Source organism: Astyanax mexicanus, chromosome 11 (genome assembly GCF_023375975.1).
Source record: "Astyanax mexicanus isolate ESR-SI-001 chromosome 11, AstMex3_surface, whole genome shotgun sequence".
Classification (NCBI taxonomy): Eukaryota; Metazoa; Chordata; class Actinopteri; order Characiformes; family Acestrorhamphidae; genus Astyanax; species Astyanax mexicanus.
Genome location: NC_064418.1, coordinates 3,850,212 through 3,876,749, shown reverse-complemented (window position 1 = coordinate 3,876,749; position 26,538 = coordinate 3,850,212). Strand labels below are relative to the sequence as shown.

General features: G+C 38.3%; 1 protein-coding gene across 1 annotated transcript in view; it reads left to right on the top strand.

Moving 5' to 3' along the window:
• Window positions 1-26,538, top strand: part of itgbl1 (integrin, beta-like 1) — a 90,518-nt gene that overhangs the window by 5,119 nt on the left and 58,861 nt on the right. Inside the window, exons 2-4 of the mRNA XM_022680630.2 lie at window positions 554-756; window positions 21,005-21,151; window positions 24,941-25,063. Coding sequence (XP_022536351.2) covers window positions 554-756; window positions 21,005-21,151; window positions 24,941-25,063 — 473 coding nt within the window. The remainder of the gene's footprint in view (window positions 1-553; window positions 757-21,004; window positions 21,152-24,940; window positions 25,064-26,538) is intronic.

Here is a 26,538-nt window from a genome sequence, read left to right as displayed (position 1 = left end):
GACGTAGATACACAGCGCTGTCTCTGTGACTGTGGGAGTGACAGACTGCTGCTGCCTAAGAAGTGAGCGGCAGCCTGATTAAAGGGCCGATTACTGTTGTTTTGCTGTTTGCAGCACGCGTGGGGGCGGGGCTGGTGATATGATGGGCCCTGCATTGTTTAATATCGCTATATACTGTGTATATATATATATATATATATATATATATATATATATATATATATATATATATAGTCAAAAAATAACATTTGCAATGTCAATTATTTCCAATGTCGTGCAGCCCTAGTACATACTGTACACAAGGTGAGAAAACTGGCTGTGAATTTTGAGTTTCCAAGTTTCCAACAAGAGCCATTGTCTGCAGCCAAAAGAAAAAATTTACTGCCAAGGGGACAGAGTCATTAATTTGAGTTTTTGTTTTTTGTTTTTTAAAGATCCTCAAGACTGGTAGCATTTTGCACAACGAGACTCTTAAATACAGGATTGAATTGAATGAGTGAGAGTGCAAATGTCCACAAGTTAAAGAGGTGAATGAATGTTGTGTATTTCTCAGGCAGGTGGGTGGAGTATGCAAGCTCTCCACCGAGTCCTCGCAGAGACGCTGCCAGACCTCTGACGGCCTGATCTGCAGTGGGAGGGGAGAGTGTGAATGCGGGGTTTGCATATGCCAAGTCACTGACCCTGGGAAGTACTACGGGCCGCGGTGCGAATGCCACGACTGGGTCTGCACAACATATGACGGGAAGACCTGTGGAGGTAAGTACACAGCCCTTCCAAATGGCTAACATGTGGCGTCATTTCAGCCTTCACTGTTGTTAAGGCCTGTTGTGAACTGTTGTTGGGATGCGTTGCCAGGTATAGCAAAAATACAGAATAGTGTTATAGAGTAGTGCAAGCTTTTGACCAGCTTTGATGGAGGCTTTTTATGTCCCAACCTTGACTATGTTATTAGCCACGGGGACCTCGTTTGTATTTCACAGAGTTTTCATTCATTCAGTCAAACACTATCCCTTTCAAAGAGCTCTTTTGGACGTGGCGCTTCTTTTCGGCAGGAGAGCTGTTGCATTGACATTTCCAAGAAGACAGAACAGAAGCCGCCTCTTCAAAAAGGCATTTTCACTCAGAGTCCTTGTGCTCAATATTGTTTCCACCGGATAGTGAGGCCTTGAACCTGGATTCCATTTCAAAAATTGTCTTTTAAAAAAATATACGAGCAAAACTGAGACCTCCATTTGGTTCATGAGCATGAATGCGTCTCTCCAAAACTCCAAAACACAGCTTTTAATTCTCCAGACATTCCTGTCGTTTATTGACACTCGTCTGCAGAGCGCTCAGAGGCCTGCCACTGCTGCTTTCTGACTCACTAGATTTGCCTAGACTCTGCTAAAAGGATATTATTGACATGGTCTCACATGAGCTTTAGGTGCAGTATAGTGTAAGTGCAGTTTTTTTTTTTTTTTTTTCTGTCAAAATGTGTAAAAAAGGGATATTTTCTCAAATCAATTCCTCATTGGGTGGTGTGCTATTTTTAACCCCTTTGACTCGAGGCTTTTGTAAATATGCTTTTAAGAAAGCACACTTGCCAAAAGGCATGTTCACAATACATCACAGATCATTTCATGATCAAGGACCTTAAGTCACTGGAAGCGAACCTCTCCTTGTCAGTGTTAGTTAGTGTTAAAGCCAGTTTCGGCTAATAATATTAGCGTTATTCAGTTCGCTAGTTTTCCTTATGTACTCCCTATGTCATTATCTGTTTTGGCAAAGATTAATATAATGTTAATTATTTTGTAAGAATGAATTACACAAAGTATGTTATTTTATGTATATTTTCAATTATTTCTGTATTGTTTTTGACTACATAACGTTGGTGTCATTGGCCGAGCTTGGTTGTTGGCAATGCTAATGTGGCATTAGCGGCGTTGGCTGAGCCTGTTTTTTAGTATTTCTAATGCAGCATTAGCATTGTTGGCTAAACTTGCTTTTCAGCATACATATAAGGCATTAGCATCATTGGCCAAGCCTAGTCGTCGGTATTGATAATGCAGCATTAGCACTATTGGTCAAGCTTGGTTTTTGCCAATGTTAATGCATTATTAGCATTGTTAGCCGAGCCTGGTTGTCTGTATTGCTAATGCAGCATTAGCAGCGTTGGCCGAGCCTGGTTTTCAGCCTTGCTAACGCTGCATTAGTGGCTTTTTTTTGATCCTGATTGTTGTTATTGCTAATTCAGCACTAGGGTCATTGGCCAGGCATGGTCTTCAGCAGTGCTAATGTGGCATTAGCATCATTGGTTGAGCTTGGTGTTTAACATTGCTACTAAAGCGTTAGCGCCGTTGACTGTTTGCCTGTTTGTTAGCATTTCTAATGCAGCATAAGCAGCGTTGGACAAGGTAGTTTTTTCTGTATTGCTAATGCAGCATTAGCACCATTGGCCGAGCCTGGCTGTCAGTATTGCTAATACACCATTAGCATCGTTGACCGTGCTTGGTTTTCGCCATTGCTAATGCTACATTAGCGTCATTGGTCGAGCTTGGATTTCAGCAGTGCTAATGTGGCATTAGCATCATTGGCTGAGCCTGGTTGCTGGTATTTCTGTTGAGGTGTTAGCAACGTTGGCCGAGCATTAGTGCCATTGTCCAAATCTGGTTGTTGGTATTAGTATTAACCATTTGCACCAGCAGTGGAAAAAAACGCAGCTACAGGTGAAAAACAATCCAAACCTTTGCTCTAAGATTAAACTGAATACAAATCAAGGATTCTCATATAGATAAACAAAAAGCCAGACTGCCCTTGAGTTCTGTGCCCTTGAAAATAGCAGTCCATCTGATGGATTTCTGGAAAAAAAACTCTCCACTCGTTTTTTTTTTTTTTTGTGCTCGCTGGGACAGTATAGGTGCTGAAGAACATGGAGATATGTGGAGACAGAGAGAGTGATTTATTTGTGGAGACAGGTTGTGAGCCAGTGAAGAGCTCATTAGCTTTGCCTGGCCCTGAAAGCGAGCTTCGGCGGCTGGCTGATAATAGGGTTTCATTCACAGTTGTGCGCACTGCAAATGGAGGCCACATATGGACCAGGACTTTCTATGTACTAACGTCAAGGCTAATCAGTAACTGTTTTGGGAAAAACATTACACGTCCCATTTTTCTAAGCAGATGGCTGCCATTAGCTGCTAAATTGTGAGCTTCTATCAGCATATAAGGACTTTGAATGGCTATGCATTTGTTTTGATGCTCGTACACAAAGTTAGAGCTCTTGAAGAGCTTAAAAGCTGTGAAGAGTATATTAATGTTGTGAGAGAACGGAGAGAACAGCTGGAAACGGCATTTTTTGTTTCAGTTTTTACCTTTGCTGCTCTGAGCTCTCGGTATCAGTATATAGCATGAGCTATTACCAACTAGATGTGGGATTTTGCTTAGAGTATGCAAAGATTATACTCAAATACAAGTACTGTTACTTCATAATTACTTAAGTAGGGTAAAAGTAAAAGTAATCATATAAATCATTTCTTGAGTTAAAGTAAGAAAGCAAGTAAATCTGCTTATATTAAGAATGTTGCGGGCCAAAGATGGGTAATAAAGCGGTGTATTTACTCTGTTACCTTTACTTAAGTAACTTTTTGAATAATAGTTTAAGAGTTTTAAAGTGGCAACTAAACCCCCTGATTTTTGATGACTCCACCCTCAGCTCAAATTTGAAAAAGCCAAAAAAATTTGAGGGATAGTTTGGAATGGGGCATGTTTGGGTGATGTATGGGTTTAGAGGCAGGCAGGAAAGAGAGAGCTGATTTGCTGAGCTGCAGCAGCAGCAGTGTGCCTCTGACAGCGAGATGTGAGATGCAAATGATTGGACATCAGTAGGGGGCGGCATTATTATTGATTGGCTAATCTGCATATTGTGAAGCTGAGAGGGCACTACGGAGATGGAAATTTCCACAATAAAAGTGTTTTTTGAGGGTTGCTTTTAATGTTTAATGAAAAAAAATATATATATTGTTTAGTGCTTCTTAAAAAAAAGGTACTTTGCACTTTTACTTGAGCACATTTGTGATGTCACAATTGCAATTACTACTCTTATTTTCATTTGTGCAGCTGCATTTGTAAGCGATTTTTAATTTATTGCACATTTACGTTGCTTTATTCATATGCATCTTCGATAGCTTTCCTCACCAATCGAAAGGACCTTGCACAAGACCGTTCACCAAATAAAAAAACATCATGTGACTTTGTTTGACCAATCAAATGCAACTATGGTATATGGGCTACTGTACACACCAGGTGCAGAGTCCTTTTCTTAAGTCTCAACCATTTTTCACCAAGCTGAAGATCTTCTGCTCATCTTTGCTCCTCAAAGACTCATTTGATGCCATTTGTAAAAAACTGCATTTGGACCAAATCTTGATTATAATCACCTGTTGACATCACCAGTTTTTTTCATGTTTTATCTCTTTATTAGCTCTAAATTTCCCCCATCCCATATTTTTTGGATTGTGTTTTAGACCTGAAATGCAGCTGTGTGACATTCCAGGCATGAACATTCAGGTACACTGAGCAAATGTCGCTCAAATCTTGAGTGAAAGCTGTTCACCACCTGTTACTTTTCCCCAAGGTACTCAAAGTCTTCCAGCACAACATCAGACAGTTTCAGTGCGTCTTTTATTGTTTGTTCCAGAGAACGCAGCGCATTAAAAATGAAAAGTGAGGGAACAGGCTGGGACGAGCAAGACCACAAAACCTACAATAACATTTTATATGCCTCCATTTAATTGCGCCCCAATTGTCTGAGGCTACACAAACTCTTGTTTTACTCCCTTTTTTACATGACCTGGTTTCGCTTTGAATCGGTTCTGTTCTTCTGCTTTATGGGGAAGACTTTCAACGTGGCAATTCCCCCCCCTCTGCTCTGCGCAAGTTAACTGGGTTTTGACGCAGCCATGTGAATAGCTTGGCTCCTTCTGACTGCGATCTTTCCCCTCTGCAGCTCTTTTCCATCTGCACAGCCTGTTGTAGTTTTCCCTCTCTCTCTCTCTCTCTCTCTCTCTCTCTCTCTCTCTCTCTCTTTCTCTCTCTCTCATACTTGGTCTGACCCTCAGCTGGCCCTGTTATGTGACGCATTGCCTGCTCCAGCAAGGGCACACTAAGTGCTGTCATCTGAAGAGCTTACCTGTATAACCTGGAAAGAGCTTCAGTAAATGGACTCTAGTTGTCAAATGTAATATTGTGTAAAGTTTTGCACGTAACGTGTGGAAGGTTCCTTTATTTTGAGTTTCAAATATGATTTAATTTTCTTTGCCTTTATTCATTATATACAGACAAGAACAAAGAATAATTAAAAGGAATAAAGCGCTAGAAAAAGAGCATCAATAAAAAAATATCTTGGCGAGGATTAAACAAGCCAACTGAACTCCTCTATGATCAAAAAAATAATACAGAACAAATTAAAGAATTGTTAAAGTATCATCAAGTGCAGTCGCAAAGACCATCAAACATTATGATAAATTCATCAGAGTTACCAGCTCCCCAGATAAGAGCACCTAAATGCTGCACATATTTTGAGTTTTGGTTGTTTAACACCTTTTAAGTTTAATACATGATTTCGTATGTGTTCCTTCATTGTCTGGGTGAGTTCAATATTAAGTTACAAATATTAAGTAACATTTTGTGTCTCATATTTTTTTTCTAGTAGGTTAAACTCCCATACTATGGTGTAATAGAGAAAATTAGTGCACTTTTATAAACTCTTTTTTCAAGGCGTCTTTTTTTTAGCATCAGTTTTACATCAAACAATGTAAAAAACCCTAACTATAAGCTATTATACAGTACTGTCACATCTTTTGCCTGTTTTCTGTCTTTTCTCATGTCTGTTATTCTCACGTGTCCCGGCTTCTCTGTGTTTCTTCCCTGGTGTTTTTCCACTCACCTGTGTCCATGTGTAGCTCCGCCCCTCGTTAGTCAGTCCCCAGGTGTTACCTGTTCTCTTTCCCGCCTTGTGTGTGTATTTAAGCGTCTCTGTCAGTAGTGTTTTTGTCGGTTCTTGTGCGTTTTCACGTCTGTCACGGCTGTGTTAATCCCGTCTGTTAGTTGGTCTCCATGTGTCTGAGTTTCTGTTTGGTTTATGTTTTGTTTTCTGTTTTTCAATAAATATTACTTGCATTAGCGTCCGCTCTCCTCGTCCCGTCCTTCAACACAGCGTTACAGAAGAACCGACCAAAACACTACTGACAGAGACGCTTAAATACACACACAAGGCGGGAAAGAGAACAGGTAACACCTGGGGACTGACTAACGAGGGGCGGAGCTACACATGGACACAGGTGAGTGGAAAAACACCAGGGAAGAAACACAGAGAAGCCGGGAATCTAATCTAAACTTACACTTTTCAGCACATTCCAAGCATTTCAAATCATTCTATTCTTCTTCTCTTGTATAATTTACAATTTACGGTTTGGTTTTGCTCTCAGTATTAAGCTGCAGTTGATTTTCTTTATTCCCATACATTATGTTTATTATTTCCCTTCTATGAACAGAATCACAATCATCATCTTTCATCCTGATTAGTGTAGGTTTAAATCAGTTTCAGTGTGTCATAATGGAAGATTTAAAGACATTTGTATGTACAGAATAGAGAGTTTACAATCTCAGATACTGCTTCGCTTCATCCACTAAATCCCACACATACAGTACAGACCCATAACCCATAAAAGACCCAAGAGACTACATTACCCACTAATCTATTCCCCCATGCAAATTAGTACTGTCCAGGATTCCTGTCAGATCTTCATTATTGCTGAGCTAAGCGCTACTTACCCCTAATCACTCAAATATGTTGGCTAACTGTTGATTTAACAGTCGCTGTGTTGAGGCTGATTTATTGCCTGTTAAATATATTCAATGATCAATCTTCCTTATTAAAGCTACAGTAATTTTATTAAGGATGTGTGATGAGGTTATATTATCTTCAAAATCTCACATCTTGCTTTTAAAACCTGCCATCAGTCATTTTGTGATGTGATGCTGTAATTGGCCTTCTATGATGTTCTGTGATTAACAATGGATAACTGTGGATCGAGATATGTTAAATACATGCTGAACTACAGATATGTAAAAAAAAAAAAAAAAAAAAACACTACCAGGCCTCACTCCAAAGCATCACTCACAAGATAACACCTTACAACTTATACAGGTACAGGTATGGGTATTCCCAAGCCATCCCTGAGGTAACACTTCTTGATTTGTTTATATAATGCTATACCATGTTCTTTTTTTATATTAGACCTTTGTAAACAAAAAAAGTGCATTTAAATATACTTTTTAAAAACATACTTTTAACATTAATACGTACTAAAATACATACCAAATGTACTATTTTAGAACCACTCATGACAACTTAATTACGCAATTATATTTCAACTGTATTTAAGCTATATTTAAATACAACATAAAAGCGTTAGGTTGTGCTTTTGATAGCTTTTTTCATATGACTTCTGTAAATCTCTGTAAATTTAACTATGTGTATTTTTAAACATAATTTTTACTGTACTACTTTACGTATTGATGCACTTAGTGTGTACAATCTGTAGCTTAATGCTACTGGGGAAAAAAAATACACACACAAAAAAAAACTAAAGCATATTAAATTAGAAATGTACTTTTAGTATTATTTACCGGTTTTGACAGACTTTTAATGCTTTTCAGTATTCGGTATACTTCCTCTTTTTTTTTTACAAAGGGGAACCATAGTATTTATACTTCCAAATAATTGAAGTTGCTGATTTCTTACTGAATTACTGATGGAGTCAGTAATTGATATGTGAATCTGTCTGGCATTCAATCAATTTATGTGAAAATATATTATGACCGAATACATGTTTTCCTTGGAACTTTTTGTTTTTATATTTTAATTTGTAAAACATAAAAAAATTCCATTATTTTATTTGGGATTTAAAAAAGAAATAAAGATGTCTATCTTTCTTTCTAGCTGTATTTCCCTTATTGATTGTGTCAAAAATAAATACATTTATTAGTAAAATTAGGGAAGAACTATTGGTAGAATAAGAATGTAATAAACACAGAATTACCGTGTTTATACCGTGTTTTTGTTGTACATATGCCTTAATGCCACTTTGTTCTTTTGGAAATGTCAGAATGTCAGACATAAATATAAATGCTCCATGTTTCCTGCTCCTCAGGGAGTTCTTTCAGGCTTTTGCTGTATATTTTTTTCACTAAAAGCTAGGGTTCAATAGTTCCACTCATGAATGCTCTGTGAGAGTTTCAGAAAGGCCAACATCAGAGATCTGCGTTACATAACACCCGGCGGCAGCGTCAGGTCTGGCCTGCAGGAGATGTTGGGTGTGTGAGGAGACTTGACTGAAATTGTAATCGGTGGTACGGAGTGGAAACTGTTTTACTGCCAATTAACTGTTATACACTTTAGCTTTAGTACAGTAAAACTCTAACACTGAGTGATAGAAATGGAGCATTTACAATTAATTATGTATTACTGGAATCAGGAAAGTGCTGTTAAATATTTCTGTATGATCACTCTAATGCATTCAAGAGAGCCTACCTAGCTAAAACACTGTTCAACTCTAAAGGCAGTACCTTATACCCTGGACAAGTTTGATTGTGTTGCTCATTGCTATCTTACACCTCACCAAAAGCCAGTTTTCATGCCTTGTGCCTGCTTCATTTATATATTATAGAAGACCAAGTGGTACTTTTTGCCTTTTGGCAGTGTGCCAAGTCCTGCTGGAAAATGAAATCTGCATCTCCATAAAAGTTGTTATCAGAGGGAAGCACAGTAAGTGAAGTGCTGTAAGATTTTGTGGGAAAACAAAACTGCACTGACTTTAGACTTGATAATAAGTGGATCAACACCAGCAGATGACAGACATGTCTCTCTAACCCATCACTGATTGGTGGAAACTTCACACTAGACCTCGAGCAGTTTGGACTGTGTGTCTCTCCACTCTTCCTCCAGACTCTGCTCGATTCCCTTGATTTCTAAATGAAATATAAAATTTACTGATGGTCAGTGATGGTTTGGAGAGACATGTCATCTGCTGGTGTTGATCCACTGTGTTTTATTATCAAGTTTAAAGTCAGTGCAGTTTAGTTTTCCCACAAAATCTTACAGCAAGTCATGCTTCCCTCTGCTACTGACAACTTTTATGGAGATGTGGATTTCATTTTCCAGCAGGACTTGGCACCCTGCCCACACTGCCAAAAGTACCAATTGGTCTTATATAATATTCTGATTTTCTGATACACTGATTTGGGGTTTTCCATTGGATAAAAGCCATAATGATCAACAATAATAAAAATAAATAAACACTTAAAATAGATCACTCTGTGTTTAATACAGATATATAATAGTATGAGTTTCTCATTTTTGAGTTCACAGTTTTCACGTGTAGAGTGAAAACACACTATGTTCATGAAATGGCTTATTAAGACTAAAATAAAGCTACAATAAAGCTTTAATAGGTCAGTATGAGTTACTGAAATAAATTTCAATTATATTCTATGTGTTTGAGATGCACTAGTATATTTATTTTCAGAATAGCTTCATGTTAGCGCTGTGTTGATGGATGGTGTCCTTTTCACAGCTCTGCTGGAGTGGCATTTCATACATGACAGGGGTGTAAATGCAGCTGGTGGTATTATGAGGCGGTGCTGAGCTGTAGGGGTAACAGCAGTGTTTATGCTATAGGTGAGTTAGCATATGTTGACCCGGTGGATTCTGGGAGGGAAGTTTATAATGTGGGCAGCTGAAGCAGCAGGACAGAGCCGCTCTGTGAATTGCAGTGAAAGGTCAGAAGCCCTCCGGCGAAATATCTGCTCTGGTGAATAGAGCACAATGAAACTGTGTCCTTACTGGAGGCTTCTCCAGCCAAACAGATGTACATGCAGTAGGTGTGAAAAAGGTCTTTTGAAGTTCACATTCCAGCGTTTCAGAAAACACACAACCACACACAGATACAGGGAGGAACTTTTGAGGGGCAGAAAAGCTTATGTTAATAAAAAAAAGTAGTTCAGTAAGTAAAGCAGTTCTCTAATAAGCATTACTCTGTTTCCTCTAGGACTCATCCTGTCTTTTATTGATTATTTATGGGAGTTGTACTGTAGTGTCAAGACCCTGGAAGCATCCTGCCTGGTTCTTTATTGTGAAGGCAAGCAGAAATCCTCTAAAGAGTCAACACATAAATCCACTAGATACTACTGATCCAATATACTCACCACAGTTTCTCTGATTTTACTACTAAATTTACCCAGCTATACAATATTTGGTTAGTAGAAACAGTTGCAATGTTTAAATTGTTAGTTTTGAGGATGTTACTTTGAGAAAAAGTCTAATAGTTGTGATGAAAACCTTTATTATACCACAGTTAGTTCCGACCCTGCAATGCGAGCAATGGCTGAGAGGCATTCTATGAGTACCGTTATCAGCCAGTAATGCACTGTAATCGAAGCTCTCTATGTATTACTCCGCCACATACAGGTAACCTAGCAACAATGCAGCGCTTACAAGCCAAACAGAGCAGCAATGGTTTTTACAACCAAACAGATCGTATTTTCTCATGCTCTTTAACTCAAAATCTGCATGTATTATTGCTTAATTATGTCACATTTTTGCAGAATGTTCCTGTAAGGCTAACCTTTCTAAAACCTTTTCAAAAATGTTGCTTAACTTACTTATAACAGTGTCTGTTAGCTGGGTATTCATATCTCGTAATTGGTTACCTGTGTTTTCCACTGCCAAGATAGCAATACGCCAGAAATTTACCTGAACACATGCCACCAAAAAAAAAAAAAAGAAATACTAATATTTCGTTAGACCACATTTAGCTTTAATTGCTGCTTTACGCATTCACTGTGGCATCGTTTCAATAAGCTTCTGCAATCAGCATCAACCCCACATCATTTACTTACTAAAAACAAGGTAAAATGTATTAAATTGACGAAGGTGAAGGTGTGAAAATAGACTGTTTTCAAGGTGCAAGATAGCATTGAGCATCGCAACATGCTTTACACAGTGTGTAAGATAGAGTTCTTAGTCTGAATGTGCTGCATAGTAAAGCAATGCTGTGAGATCTTGCAGTTACATCTACACAGCAGCATCCCTAACCTCCCTCATTATGAGTGTGTGTTTTGGCTTGGGCACGGTGCAGGTCTAGTGGAGCTGGGCTGAGTTATTACCCTGGACAGGTGTCTCCCCCTCATTCACAGCACAGCCCAGCCCAACTGCAATCATTTCACGCTCCACCACACAAAGTAAGAGAAGAACAAGAGCAGAATAATTGCCTGGGTAAAATTTGCCTTGTTTTATAACCACAGTTCAACTAGCATTCATCAAAGAACGAACTCCAGCACCGGCCGACAAATTACAACAAAGACGATTTTCTACCGTTTCCCTCTTTTTACTTATTAGAGAGTCAGGAAAGGGGACTGCATGTTAACAGTGCAGCGATTTGAATAGAAAAAGCTGTAAATGAATATGATATTAATGACATTAATCTCAGTGATGTAGAAAACGGGCCTATGTTTAATCATTATTTGTGTAGGTAGCTAATCAGAACCATCTATTTTACTGCACAGTCCAATCATGGACATAATTGCTGTGTCTGGAGTCAGTGCCATGTGCAAATTTCTAATGTATTAAGTGTATTAAGGTCTGGGAATGATTTTGTGACGGTAATTGGGTAAAACATATCTAGACTAATGTAAAACAGGCCATTCAACTCTTGCCTGTTAGGTCTCATTTAAAATTAGTTAGGACAAGACAAGATATTCAACCTTATTCACCATACTTGTGTGGCTTATGCTTTTAACCCATTGGTGCATTGATCATACACATATACATTAGTGAGCACATGTGCCTGGAGTGGTGGGCAGGATTTGCTGCAGTGCTTGGGGAGCACTGAGAGTTAAGGGCCTTGCTTAAGGGCCCAACAGTGGTGGCTTTATCTTAGCAAACATGGGTATTAAACCCAAAACCCTTTTCTCAATAACCCTTAATTACTGATCTTAGTAGAATGTCATTTTTACAGTTTCTGTTCAAATTTCTATCCAAAAACACCTTTTTAAAAGCAACAAAAAAGACTGAAGCAACATAATGTGGCTGTAGAGACACTGTTTTCTCAATTCTTCTTCAAGTTCATTGCAGACAGTTTGTGTGGATATGGCAAAACAGTACAATACCCATGGAAAAAAGGTGGGACAGTAAAATACATGTATTTATCCCTTTGTGATGTTAACATTCCTTCTTATTATATGTTTTATATGAGATTTTGTCTTATTCTTCCTGCGTACATGTCTTAAGGAGTAGAACAATACACAGTCACACAGGACTGTAGACATGCCAGTTCTATATCATACCTGTAACCTTTTTTCATGTTACAAAATGCAAGGACCTCTCAAGAAAAGCATGTTTTCTTGAAGGCAGCATACTGTATGTTGCTCTGAGATCTCAAAAATGTATTTTTTTTTTTCATAATAATGCAGCCATCATTAAGGAGTGTACTGATACAACCAGAACTGACAGAAACAGGCTTTTGGACTTGTTGCTGATAACAGTCTGGATGGTCCTTTTTGTCTGTGTTTCAGGCTTGAAATAAAAAAAAAAGTATGTATATTTACAAATGAAAAAAAGCTGACCAGACTTGGGTTTGCAGTGAAATACAATGAAATAACTCAAAGTAAATGTAAATTTGAGACCATATCATTTTTGGCTATCACAGCTTTCTCTGACAAACAAAATAAAGCTGGGTCACTGACCTATTAAAGCTTTATTGTAGCTTTATTTTAGTCTTAATAAGCCATTTCATGAACATAGTGTGTTTTCACTCTAGACGTGAAAACTGTGAACCAGTGCAAGAAAATCGGTTTATGCATCGCAGTAAAAAACTTTTATAATCAGATTGTGGAATTGGGTTGAGTCCAGAGCTCACTGAACCCAAACATGGGCGAGTTTTACTGTCTGGAAAGTGTTCCGCTTTCAGATGAAACAGAGACTTTAAAGGAATTCAGCTGTGTTGGACTTTCTGTAGAACTTTTATGGGGTCAGACCTGGCCTGCATGTTTGGCAACCCTGCATTAGATGTTGGAACTAGATGTGAGGGTTTGATTACATTCAGCCAGGAGAATGAGTTATTAGCATTAGTCAGGTCAGGTTCAAACACCACTGCGAGTGTCATCCCACAATCCATGCATGCAATCATGCGTCATGTATTTGACATTTATTCTTTGTTTTTCTGAAGAGGCAAAATTGTGTTTTACTGTGTCAATTTAGCTAATGTTCTACAAAAAAACATGCATTTAGCTCTTTTGTATTCCTACAAAAATTAATGTTACATTTACAATCTAAATGTCAATATGCAGTTGTGTTCAAATTTATTCAACACCCACTTAAATAGAGTGTTTATCAGATTTTACCTTTATTCTTTTTATCTTGCACCAAACCAAAGACAGACACTCACAGATACCAAATATACAATTTATTATCACAGGGACTAGGCTTACAGAGGTAGTTAGGGACAGGCAGGGTCAGTAAAAGCAACAGTAATGGAGTGTGGAAGGACAAAATTAGGTCATCCAAAGGTAATCCAGAATGAAAAAGGGCAAAGCAAAAGAATAGTCAAAATAGAACGATAAGCTCAGCAACAGTAAAAAAAGATACAAAGAGCAAGGCAAGAGGGAAGTCAATGGGCTGGTAACAAAGGAAATCTGCAAAAGGAACATGTATCTAGATTGAAAGCTCAGTGAGGAGCTAAGGAAACAGAGTGGCATTTATACTAAACAGACCAGGTGAGAGCAATCAGAAGCTGGGGGAGTGTGAATGCATCCAAGAAGGTCCAGTGTGAGGTGCATGCTGGGAATTGGAGTCCAGAGCAGGCAGACTGACAGCATCAGGACTGACACAAACAGATCAAATAAAGACTTGTAGTATTATAAACAAATTCAACTTAAATTACAACAATATTTTTTCTAAAATGCCAACAAATGTCCTTTTTGTGATTTCCTCATTGGCAAAATTATTCAACCCCTTACATACAACACATACAATGTTAGTACTTAATAAATCTTCCTTAAAAAAGACTGTAAGTAAACAGACTAAATGCAGTCATGTTTAACTAAATCTCTTTTAGTTAAAAATAAAAACCGGCACTTCAATCACTTCCTGACTGCTTTAAATGTTGGTGTGCAGAAGCAAAACTAATTTATATTGTACCACTGTTCATAAACTATACTGTTAGACATCACTATATTATATGGACAACAGTATGCATATCCTTCTTAATGCATAATGACTGCAATTCATTTCATTTCCCCTCCAGTTTCTGATACGAGAGCAGATGTTTGGCTGAAGGTAATGAGTGAGACAAGCAGAGGAGGGGCAATTTTCATCATTTCTACAGAACTGTAGGTCTATAGATCAGCTTTTCCAGTCAACAGCACTACCTTACATCAAAAGACACCACAGAAATCTCCAGAGACAGCCCTGCCGGTGGCCAGATCCTGTTATCTATTCTTGTTTTCTTGTCAAGCGCTTGGTGCTAATATTCCTGCGCATCAGTTCTCTTAACTAAAGCGCCAATGAAGCCTTCCTCTGATTTCCTCACACTTAACCCTTTAAACTCTAGGCTGTTTTGGTGTGTTTTTTCTTTCTTTTCTATCTTTTTTCAGTTCCTCTTTCAGGTCCTATAACACAGTAATTATATCAGACAGACACATGCCCTGATCTCTTTTACTCCAGAAGACATACGGCTGCTCAAAAATATAATCATTTATAATGTAAAAGGAAGCAGAATTGTTATATTTTCCTGGAACTGATCATGTTTTCGTCAAAATTTTACCAAGCACCTGTTTTTTTTTTTGTTTTTTTTTTCACTTTTTTTTATGTATAGACCTTTAATATATTCACACCTGAGATACCTTTTCAAAAATGGTTAGACTAGAGTGTTTATGAGTTTAAAGCATAAGAATATTGATGATAGTTTATTACAAGGCTTAGTTTTCTTGATAATCACACCTCTAGGATACATGTAGATTATTAAAATTCTGACACACAGAGCAGCCTATGCCTTTCAGTATTTTAATCCTTCAGGACACACAAAGAAAACTAACTATATACAAAAATGTAAACTTTTTTTAGTCTAAATAAATAAAAATGTTTAGTGCAAAATAACTACTTAGTAAAAATGTGCAAGCAAAATAAAAACTATATAAAGTAGTGCGCACACCATACCTAGCTTTAGTTTGAGTAAAGCAGGTAGTTTCACACTTTTTTTTTTCTTTGGACACTTTTGAGTCTGATATTTACTGATAGTATTTGGTTTGAAACATCATATAAATATTGTGTTTGAAGCACTAAAGGTAAATAATATTGGTTGGGGAAGAGATTCACTTTTTCAATGGGTTTCTTGTAGATTTAGCTTTACCACACTGGGATGTCATCACTATTTTTAGAAAGAGTAAGTTCCGCCCTTTCCAAGCATATATGGATTATGTTTATGTGTGAAGTAGGGGTGGGCGATATGGCTCTAAAATAATATCACGATATTTCAGGGTATTTTTGCGAAAACGATATACTTGGCGATATAGGAAAACTAAAATAATTCATTCATTTCAGGAATATAGTATAAGAGTATAACAGTATAATCATAATGTGGCAAAATAAATAATATAGCATTAAATAATATAATGCAGCAAATTATATTGCAGAATATTTAGTGTATGCATATAAACTGCAAACTAAAACAATTATACAATAAATACACCTAAAGCTTCACAGTAAATAATAGACTACTTTTTAGACAGAACAGCCCTATTATCACAATATGGATTTTTAATATCATGATATTTCTGTGTCACGATATATTGTATACGATGTAATATTGCCCACCCCTAGTATGAAGGGATTCCTGAGTAATTAAGCTGAGAACACAAGGTGCGATTTTGGACGTAAAATTCGTCCATAGGGTTCTAAGGGTTAAACAAATACAGCGAGTTATAAAGGAGAGCGGTCGACACAATGGCAAAACAGCCATTAGCATCTACAATGACTCACTGATCTACAATTTATCTGAGGAGGATGCACGGCCTATTAATACTGTTCTCAGCTGTTCGGGGTGAGTCATCCGGTCCAGGGGCGTAGCGCCGCTGTCTCAGACAGGCCGGCCTCCCCGGGGGCTCGTAGCTAAATTACAGCCCCCGAGGCGCGAGTGTGGACACGGCGGACAGCGACACAGCCCACACTCTTCCTTCAAGCAGTGAGTGGGTGCCAATTAATATGTCAAGGCTATTGGCTCTGCTTGTAGGACCAGCAACTGGCATGAATGATGCCTAAACAACAAAACGCAGGAGATGTTAAATCTCAGGAGCTGTGTGGGAGGCGCTGTTTTCTGTGTCGATGCTGTTTTAGTTTATTTATTCATTTACAGCATTTTATCTGATGCTCTTATCCAGATTGACTTACAGGGTCACTCCTGTTACTGAGACACCGCCAACATAGTGTTAGGAGTCTTTCCCAAGGACTCTATTACTGGACTATTGGTGTAGCGCAGCATTCAGTCACCCAGAGCAGGAATTGAACCCCAGCCTCCCATATGATATGGTAGCTCACTGGCAGGTAATGGTGTTATCCACTGCGCCACACCAAGCTTAAATATGAGTTGTATATATTGTAGTATTGATAGGGAATTTTTTTTTATAGATATTGTAATATCTACCCCTACCTCCCACTCTTCCTCTCACTCTTACTCTACCCTTACTTCTCACTCTTTTTCCCCTCTCAATCTATCTCCCTCTCTCACTCTTCCTCCCCTACCTCTCACTCTTCCTCCCCTACCTCTCACTCTTCCTCCCATACCTCTCACTCTTCCTCCCATACCTCTCACTCTTCCTCCCATACCTCTAATTTCCACCCTTGCCTCTCCCTCTTTTACTCTTCCTCCCCTTCCTCTCAGTCTTCCTCCAATACCTCCTACTCTTCCTTCCGTACCTCTCACTCTTCTTCCCCTACCTCTCACTCTCCCTCCCCTAACTCTCACTCTCCCTCCCCTAACTCTCACTCTTCCTCCCCTAACTGTCACTCTTCCTCCTGTACCTCTCACTCTTCCTCCTGTACCTCTCACTCTTCCTCCCCTAACTCTCACTCTTCCTCCCCTACCTGTCACTCTTCCTCCTGTACCTCTCACTTTTCCTCCTGTACCTCAGACTCTTCCTCCCCTAACTCTTACTCTTCCTCCCCTAACTCTTACTCTTCCTCCTGTACCTTTCATTCTTCCTCCTCTACCTCTTACTCTTTCCCCGTACCTCTCACTCTTCCTCCTGTACCTCTCACTCTTCCTCCTCTACCTCTTACTCTTTCCCCGTACCTCTCACTCTTCCTCCTGTACCTCTCACTCTTCCTCCTCTACCTCTCACTCTTCTTCCCCTACCTCTCACTCTCCCTCCCCTAACTCTCACTCTCCCTCCCCTAACTCTCTCTCTTCCTCCCCTAACTGTCACTCTTCCTCCTGTACCTCTCACTCTTCCTCCCCTACCTCTCACTCTCCCTCCCCTAACTCTCACTCTCCCTCCCCTAACTCTCACTCTTCCTCCCCTAACTGTCACTCTTCCTCCTGTACCTCTCACTCTTCCTCCTGTACCTCTCACTCTTCCTCCCCTAACTCTCACTCTTCCTCCTGTACCTCTCATTCTTTCTCCTCTACCTCTTACTCTTTCCCCGTACCTCTCACTCTTCCTCCTGTACCTCTCACTCTTCCTCCCCTAACTCTCACTCTTCCTCCCCTACCTGTCACTCTTCCTCCTGTACCTCTCACTTTTCCTCCTGTACCTCTCACTCTTCCTCCCCTAACTCTTACTCTTCCTCCCCTAACTCTTACTCTTCCTCCTGTACCTCTCATTCTTCCTCCTCTACCTCTTACTCTTTCCCCGTACCTCTCACTCTTCCTCCTGTACCTCTCACTCTTCCTCCTCTACCTCTTACTCTTTCCCCGTACCTCTCACTCTTCCTCCTCTACCTCTTCCTCTTTCCCCGTACCTCTCACTCTTCCTCTCATATCTCTCAAAATTAAACTTAACTAATATTAAACCTAATTGTTGTCAATGGTACAGTTTTGGATCTAAGTCTTTAAACAAAAACAAAATCATTTTTCTCGATCTTTTATATCTTAACATTTTGAAAAGCAATTTGTTTTTATATTCATAAGGTTGAAGACAGATGAGTCCCTGATCTGTATTAGCATAATTCTTGCCTTTACTCTAAGATTAGCCATAAAACACTGAATGATTGTGACAAGCAGCTAGAGCACTCCGGTAATGAGTACAGCGACAGAGCAAGGCTGTTGTTAAAGACTGATGGATAGCCCTTGAAAAGGACATCAGATTTACTGATGGATTAGAAGGCAGAGAGATTGAAGATGGCACACTGGGCTCTGACTAAAGACAAATCTATAATGCATAAGATGCAAACAATGCATGTACAGAGTTCACTGATGTTCCTTGCGAAGATAATTTGAAAACATTTAGGGTGTTTTTTTTTGTTACACCAGCACTATTTGATCCAGTTAAAGTGGAATCTGGTTTGTTTGTACTTTAAGTACTATTTAATCGAGCAGATTGGAAAACAGTAATTGCACTCGGGTGCGGCTTAAAACATCCGGAGCCAAGACCACCTTGGTTCAAATCATTGGTTCGAATCCTGGTCATACAGCTTGCCCGGTCATAAAGCTCAGCACATGGCTGCATCAGCAGCAGCTCGAAAAGAGACGGAATTTGACATTAGAGAAAATAAGAAATAAATCTTTAAAAAATTGTACATATGATGAAATATGTAAAAAAAAATCATGTTTGATTTGTAGATGGTAAAACTTGCAAGAACTTAGACACAACCTGTAAACTACAAGTCAATGGACTACAGTTATGTACACAGTATATGGCTTAAGCAGTGCTGGATTGCGTAATGGACTGTGGACTGGATTGTGCATTTTCAGGAGGCTTTTGGCTACACGGGATTAAATTCGGTTCAGTCTGTTCCTGAAGTGTTTTATGCTATCCGGCGTTAAAGCACATTACCGTGGCTCTGATGGTGCAGTTACGCAAGCCTGCAGGCTATACAAGAAAACTCGACCTGAGCCCCCTTTCAGACGTGCCACCCAAGCTTTAATGGCTTCTTTTTGTTTTTCGTCTTTTGAATAACCTAAAAAACGGTGTGAAAAGCAATGCGTTTCAGTAGGCATTCATTTCAGCGACATGGTTATATAATTTGTGTCACAATCTATTGATGAAGCAATAAAGCCTGGCACAAAAAAACAACTAAAAAAGAGAGAGTGCTGTTTATCACCAGGAGAGAAAACCCAGTGACCTCGGCTCGCTATTCAACAGAAAGAAAAAACAAAAAAAAAAACAGACAGAAATGCAGAATGTTAAAAATCATCATTATGAGCAACACAGTGAGACTTATATTCAGAAAAAGCAGGTAATTCCCTCACTTTTTCTCATTAGAAACTCTGAAACTTAAATAAAATGACTTTGCATGAATCCAGTCTATTCAAAACTATTAACAAAATGCAAAATGTAAGTGGAATTTGGGTGGAATAATTGTTTTATTATAGTATAAAAAGTATTACTGTAGTTTACTCTATTATGCAGGCAGAGAGTATTGTAAGATAGGTAAATAGCGCAGATGAATTTGCATTCACATGACTTCTGTACCATCTCATTCCACCTTAACGTTTAACTAAAAAACTATTCAATTTAAAATTCAAAGGTTTACAGGCTACAGTCATGTGAAAAAAATGAACACACCATTAAAACCTTTGTCTTTTTAAACATATTTAATAGCGTATGGATATTTAAGCTTCATTTAAGCAATAGGATTAAGATCAAGGCTTTGACTTTTGTATCTTATGAGCCAGTTTTTGGTGGATTTTACTGGGTTTGGGTTGTTGTCATGTTGCAGGGTCCACCTCTGCTCCATTTTCAGTGCTTGTATTGAGGGTCTCAAAACTTTGAGTCCAAATAAAAGGTAGTGTTTTCCCACAAAATCTTACAGCACTTCATGCTTCCCTCTGCTGACAACTTTTATACAGATGCGGAGATTTCATTTTCCAGCAGGACTTGGCACACTGCCCACACTGCCAAACTTTTTATTTTTTGGTGTGTGAAAACACTGATTTTTTTGGGTTTCATTGGCTGTAGGCCATAATCATCAACAATAAAATAAATTAACCCTTAATCTAGAATATAAATTTATATAAATATAAATTTATAATTAAATAGATCTAGAATAGAAATAAAATAGAAAATATATAATAAATATAGTAAAATATAGTAACTTTTCAATGATATTCTACATTTTTTGAGATGCACTAATAGATATGTTGGCAATATTTCGCTGAGGTGACTGAGGAACAAAGGGGTATTTATACACAGACTAAGGCGACACAAATGAGTAGTCAGGTGAGTGGGAACGTAGGAACTCTCTTTGGTTGGGCAAAGTGTGGAGCCTTTGACAGGAGAGGTGGTTTATTCCTTCCCCATAGTTAATCAGACTACTAGTTAATCTACTAATTACTATAAAAATAATCAAAAAAGAGCTTCTTATATTAAAGGAATATTACTAGTCTTAGTCACTAGTCCTATGTATTAGTTTAAAAAAAAAGGCTGCACACATACACACACCCAAAGCCACACAGTGTAATGGGGCTTCCCCAGTGAAGCATGCAGGGGTAGGTTGTTAATGGCTTGTGCATCACCCTGCCCTTCACCCCTTCTCCACCAAATAAATACCCCACAAATCTGAAACTAATCATAAAATCGATTAGTTATTGAGCCAGGGTGTGCACGCTGTAATTTCATTTGCCATTCAGCCACTCTGGTTTTAGCACCGGGTGACCGTGTCGTACTTTCATTTTAGGAATTAACTTTCCATTCAAAACAATCGATAAGTGTAAAATGTGTTTGTGTGGGGTTTGTGTGTTGTGTGTAATTGCAGGTCATGGCGTGTGTGACTGTGGTAAGTGCGAGTGTGATAAGGGCTGGTTTGGAGAGGCCTGTCAGTACCAGCAGAACTGCAAGCTCTCCAGCCGAAAGAGCAAGGACCTGTGCCGCAACGCTCAGGGAGTGGTGTGCTCCAACGCAGGTGAGATTTCCTCCTTTTTTAACCCTTGGTGTTCATATTTTTGTTACTCGTTTACTTTGTTACTTGTATTTAATTCAGCAAAATTAAGCAATTTTACATTAAAATGCTTTACACATGCTTGCTTCACCTAAATTGCAAGCAATATAAAAAACAGCTTACATGGTTAATATTTGCCCTTTACCTTTCTTATGTTACATTTCTTTCAAAAAGTGCTACTCTTTTTTTATTCCTTTTTTTAATAAAATGTAAAAGAAAATGAATTAAACTCAAGATATGAGTAGAAAATTTGTTTAGTTTCAAATTTACAAATGAAGCAATGTTTATTAGCCCTTGGCCAAACATACTGTATGTAATATAAATGTGTGTGTGGGGGGGGGCGGGGTGTACAATGTGTGTTTATCGAAAATGTGTTTTGATATATGTTTCTCACCAATAAATGAGCCAATGCCAATGAGTTTGAGTTAGAAAAAATATATTTTTAGTATCATTTGATGAAAAATGAAAACGTGTCCCACAGACCCGAACACCACACAAGAGTTAAAGGAAAACTAAACCCTAAACCATATTTTTTCCATTAATAGCTGAATTACGCTCCTTAGAAGTAATAAAAATTACCAGTCCTGCTTAAAAATGACATTATAGACCTTTCCTAACTTATAAAAAACACTTTTATTGCGGTAATTTCTGCCTCTGCAGCGCCCACTCAGATTCAGCTGTTCTATAGGTAAGGATAACCACAATATGCAGATCAGTCAATCAATAATACCACCCCCTGCTGACGTCCAATCATCTGTGTCTCACTGACGCTATCAGAGGCACACTGCTCTTCTGCAGCCCAGCCAATCAGCTCTCTCTCACCTGCCCTGCCTCTAAACCCATACATCACCCAGTGCTCCTTCCTAACTACCCCTCCCATTTCTTTGTCTTATTTAAATTTGAGCTGAGGATGGAGAACAACAGAACATTAAAATTTAGTTCCCTTAGATCTTTCAAATATTGATTTTTTTGGGAATGCTTTATTAATCTCAAATCTAAACTGTAGTTTCTAAGAAAAACATTTGATGTATAAATTTTTACATTATGTAAAACATGGAAATTATTTGGAATTTCAAACATTGAGCTAAAAAAAATGAAAACTAAGTGCTGCACCACATCATTTATACTTTTAAACAGGGCTGAACCATATTGCAAAAATCTGTACCACAATATATACTTTTTAATGCACTATTCTGATATCAATATGAACAGTATAAAAGCCATCACCCTTGGTGTACATAATCACGCACTGATAGAGCTGAGTGATATGAAAAAAATAAATAAATATATATATATATATATATATATATATATATATATATTATATCACAATATTTTTAAAGACATTTTCACTATAGACTGTATTTTCATATTTTTCCAAATGCAGACAAAATGCATCAGCATCAACAATGTCAGGTTCTGATATTCTGCTATTCAAATGGTCTTTCATGAATAGTACAAAAATATATATATATATTTTTTTCTGCACATCATTCAATTAAACTGGAGTTTTACACTCTCTGTATTGAAATTTACATTTTGCTCAGTGTTCTGTGTTAGTGTTAGTATTGACAATAAGAATATTGAGAATATCATCTCAATATACAATATACAATCATACTTTTCAATAAAAAAAGAACGTCTATGAGAAAAAGACAAAAGTCTCTTGTATTACTGAAAGGTCACAGCTTTCAGGAAGACATTACACAGAGAAAAAGGGCAGGAAGTCCCCCCTCTTTGATAAGTGGAGCCAAGAAATAGAGATAAGAGTGTTAAAGGCGTTAAAAATGGGTGGTGGATGGTGCACAAGACTCGTCGTGTCTACATAAACAAGCTAGAGATCATATTTATAGGATGCTAAGAGGTTATAAAGAAGGGCTTCATGAGGGGAAAGAGCGCCATCTACTGTACCCACCCAGAGAGAGCGAGGCCAATTGTGCCCTCTCAGGGCTCCGGCAGCTGATGGCAAGCTGCATGACCGGGATTGGAACCAGCAATCTCCTGATAATATTGGAAGCACCAGAACCACTTGGAATCCAGAATCTTTACTTTTTTAAGTTTAAAACTCACCAGCAATGAGTGTGCAAGGTTTTTTTTAGATGTTTTCGCATTAATGCTGCAAGAAACTGACAAGCCCACTGATCTCCTGAGTGTAATCAGACTGACCTTGTCCACCACTCTTAACCCTCACCCCCTCTAAAGCCACGAGGCTGTAGGGATGTGACTGTGATGTGCAGCAGCGGGCGAGGCCACAGCTGGTTAACACATGTGCTCTGTGCTGGAGTCCCTGTCTGCGCTTTATTTATGTCAGCCTGTCTGCTTGTATGATTTCATGCCTGTGAGGTGAGTTTAAATAATCTTACAGAGTATATATAAAAAAGAATTTGGAACAAATTTGCGAAGAACTAAAACTAAAACTAAGTACTGCATCACATCATTTAAATACTGGTACCTCCATGTATTTTGGAAGGGAGACAAATAATTATGTAATATAGTGTGCCTGGATTTTTTATTTTTTATTTTATTATATAAATATTTTATAATAAACACATTCCTTTTTTATTTACTATGATCTGTGTAGATGATTTTAATTATTGTATTATTATTTTTTAAAATAATTTTATTTCTCATTTTTCCCATTTTCTCCCCAATTTACACGGCCAATTACCCAACCCACTCATTAGGACTCCCCCTATCACTAGTGATGCCCCAACACCAGGAGGGAGAAGACTAACACATGCTTCCTCTGATACATGTGAAGTCAGACTCCGCTTCTTTTCGAGCTGCTGCTGATGCAGTATTGCCGAGTAGTATCACAGCGCACTCGGAGGAAAGCACAGGGGCTCGGTTCTGATACATCAGCTCACAGACGCCCTGTGCTGCGGACATCACCCTTATGTGATGTGGGGAGAGAGCGTCATCTACCCACCCGGAGGGAGCAAGGCCAATTTTGCTCCCTCTGAGCGCCGGCTGATGCTTTTTTTTATTGGAGACTTTTAATGCAGTGAGTTAAAGATTAGCAGGGAGCCTTAGCATCATCCAAAAAAATTGGAAAGAACTGAAACTAAGTACTGCATCACATCATTTTCACTTTTAAATGAAACAATTAAAAAAACACTAGGAAATTAAAAATATTTTTTTTTTACTGAAAGGTCAGAAATTTACTCTTAAAACTTAACAAGAGCAAGGAAGTGCCACTCTCTCTGATAACATTTTAAAGCTAGAAAGAGGAGAGATATGAGTTTGTCTAAAACTTATTCTTTCAAAAAAAAATGTATAAAATACATTTTCATCAAATTCAATTAAATAATGCAGTTTGAAAAAAACAATTACTCCAAAAACTAAATTTTTGCTTTCTACAGAAAGTAACCTAGTTTCAAACATAAAATTTGGTGATATTTTTTTACCTGTCCCATGTTTCTGTCTGGACTGGATGTAGAAACTTTTGACTGGGATTCCTGCCATCTTGTTTTCAATCACTTAACTATAATGTTGTAATGTAACCACTAGATAGTACAGGCGGTGTCTTTGAATTAGAGTCAATTAAGGGTCAACCTTAAAAAAAAAGTATTATGCTGCATAGTAGCAGAAATGTAATGTCCTCATGTCCTCATGAGGACGCTGGGTCTTAAGAGAATATAATCCTGTAGGATGTGTGCTGAGTGTGTGTGAGCTTGCATCTCAGTAACTGGTGTTTTTTTTTTTTTTTGTGTATGTGTGTGTGTGTGTGTGTGTGTGTATGTACGCCAACAGGAACGTGTCACTGTGGCAGCTGCATGTGCCACAACCCCGACGGCAAAGGCCTCATCAGTGGGCGCCACTGCGAGTGTGACGACAGCCAGTGCCTGGACGAGGACTCGGGAGAGGTGTGTGGAGGTACGCTGTTGCACATCATAGACTGCAAAATTAACTACTACAGTTAATCACAATTAATCGTACGTTTTCTTCTTCTTAAAATTTTAAGGCATTTAAATTTGTGAATTTAAATAGGAATAAAAATAGGCAAAAACGGAATTATGTGCATACTTCTAACATAATTAATTGTACTACATGTGACTAATTGCAATTAAATGTAAATACTGGTACCTCCATGTATTTTGGAAGGGAGACAAACAATTATGTAATATAGTGTGTCTGGCATTTTTTTATTCATTATTATATGAATATTTTATTCTACATTTTAAAAAGTCTTTTAGTCTTTTAATGAGGTGAGTTAAAGTTTCACAGGGAGCCTAAGCATCAAACAGCTTCAATGATAATGGCAGCATAAATACTTTTAAGCATAACATAGGCTCTGGTAAAAAGAATATAAACGAATTTCAGTAATGCATATTGTACTCTATATGTGGTAATGTCCTGTAGTAATGTTAATTAGTTAAATTATTAGTGCAGTGCTGGATGAGGGAACACACAAAAATGTGTAAATTACTTATGTCCACAAGGACATAAACTGCACAGTATGTGAGAATAGCAAGTCAAATCCTCTTGCAAAATGGTGTATCCTATGTTTCCTGTTATATAGTAGAAGCTATAATAAAATATATCCTGTAAATATTGTATAGTCTGTGATATGAATTTATACAGCGCCTTTCTAGAAACCCAAGGACGCTTTACAATTTACATGTATTCATACAACCATTTATACCCAGCACTCATTTACACACCGGTGAAAAGCGGCAGCCAATAGCACACAGCGTACTCTCAAGCGGAAACAACAACCGTCCACCTGGAGGACTGCATCGGGCATTACAGCATTTACCCAGCACAGAGTGTTAATTCACATCTGCGCACAGTCATACATACATTTACATTATAGAACATAGCAAAATAACAATAATGTGTTATGTTGCAGTAAAAAAACAGTGTTATAAGAGGATGTTCCTGTTCTTTTCGTGAAGGTTAATTGTTACGTTTAGAGATTAACATACTGCAACTTCCTCACATCAAGGTGGCGGCCAACTTCTACAGCACCCCCCAGAGGAGCTGCGTCCCCAGCCAGACCACTTTAATTAACCAGGCTTTCATTTTATTTGAGAAAGGCAGGTTGTATCTGGTGCTAGGAGGGATTTATAGGAAATAAAGTCATTAAATTGCTCTGAAGGTTTCAATTAATAGAGCTTAAGTGTGTCTCCTATAACTGCATTTAAATGACCGGTTTTCTCAGAGAAGGCAGCGGCCATATTTGCTTAGTGTCTGTGAGAGATAATGGAGGAGAGCCGGGCGACTCTACCTCTACCTCTACCTCTACCACTACCTCTTTCTCTACCACTACCTCTACCTTTACCTCTACCTGTACCATTACCTCTACCTGTACCATTACCTCTACCTCTACCACTACCTCTACCACTACC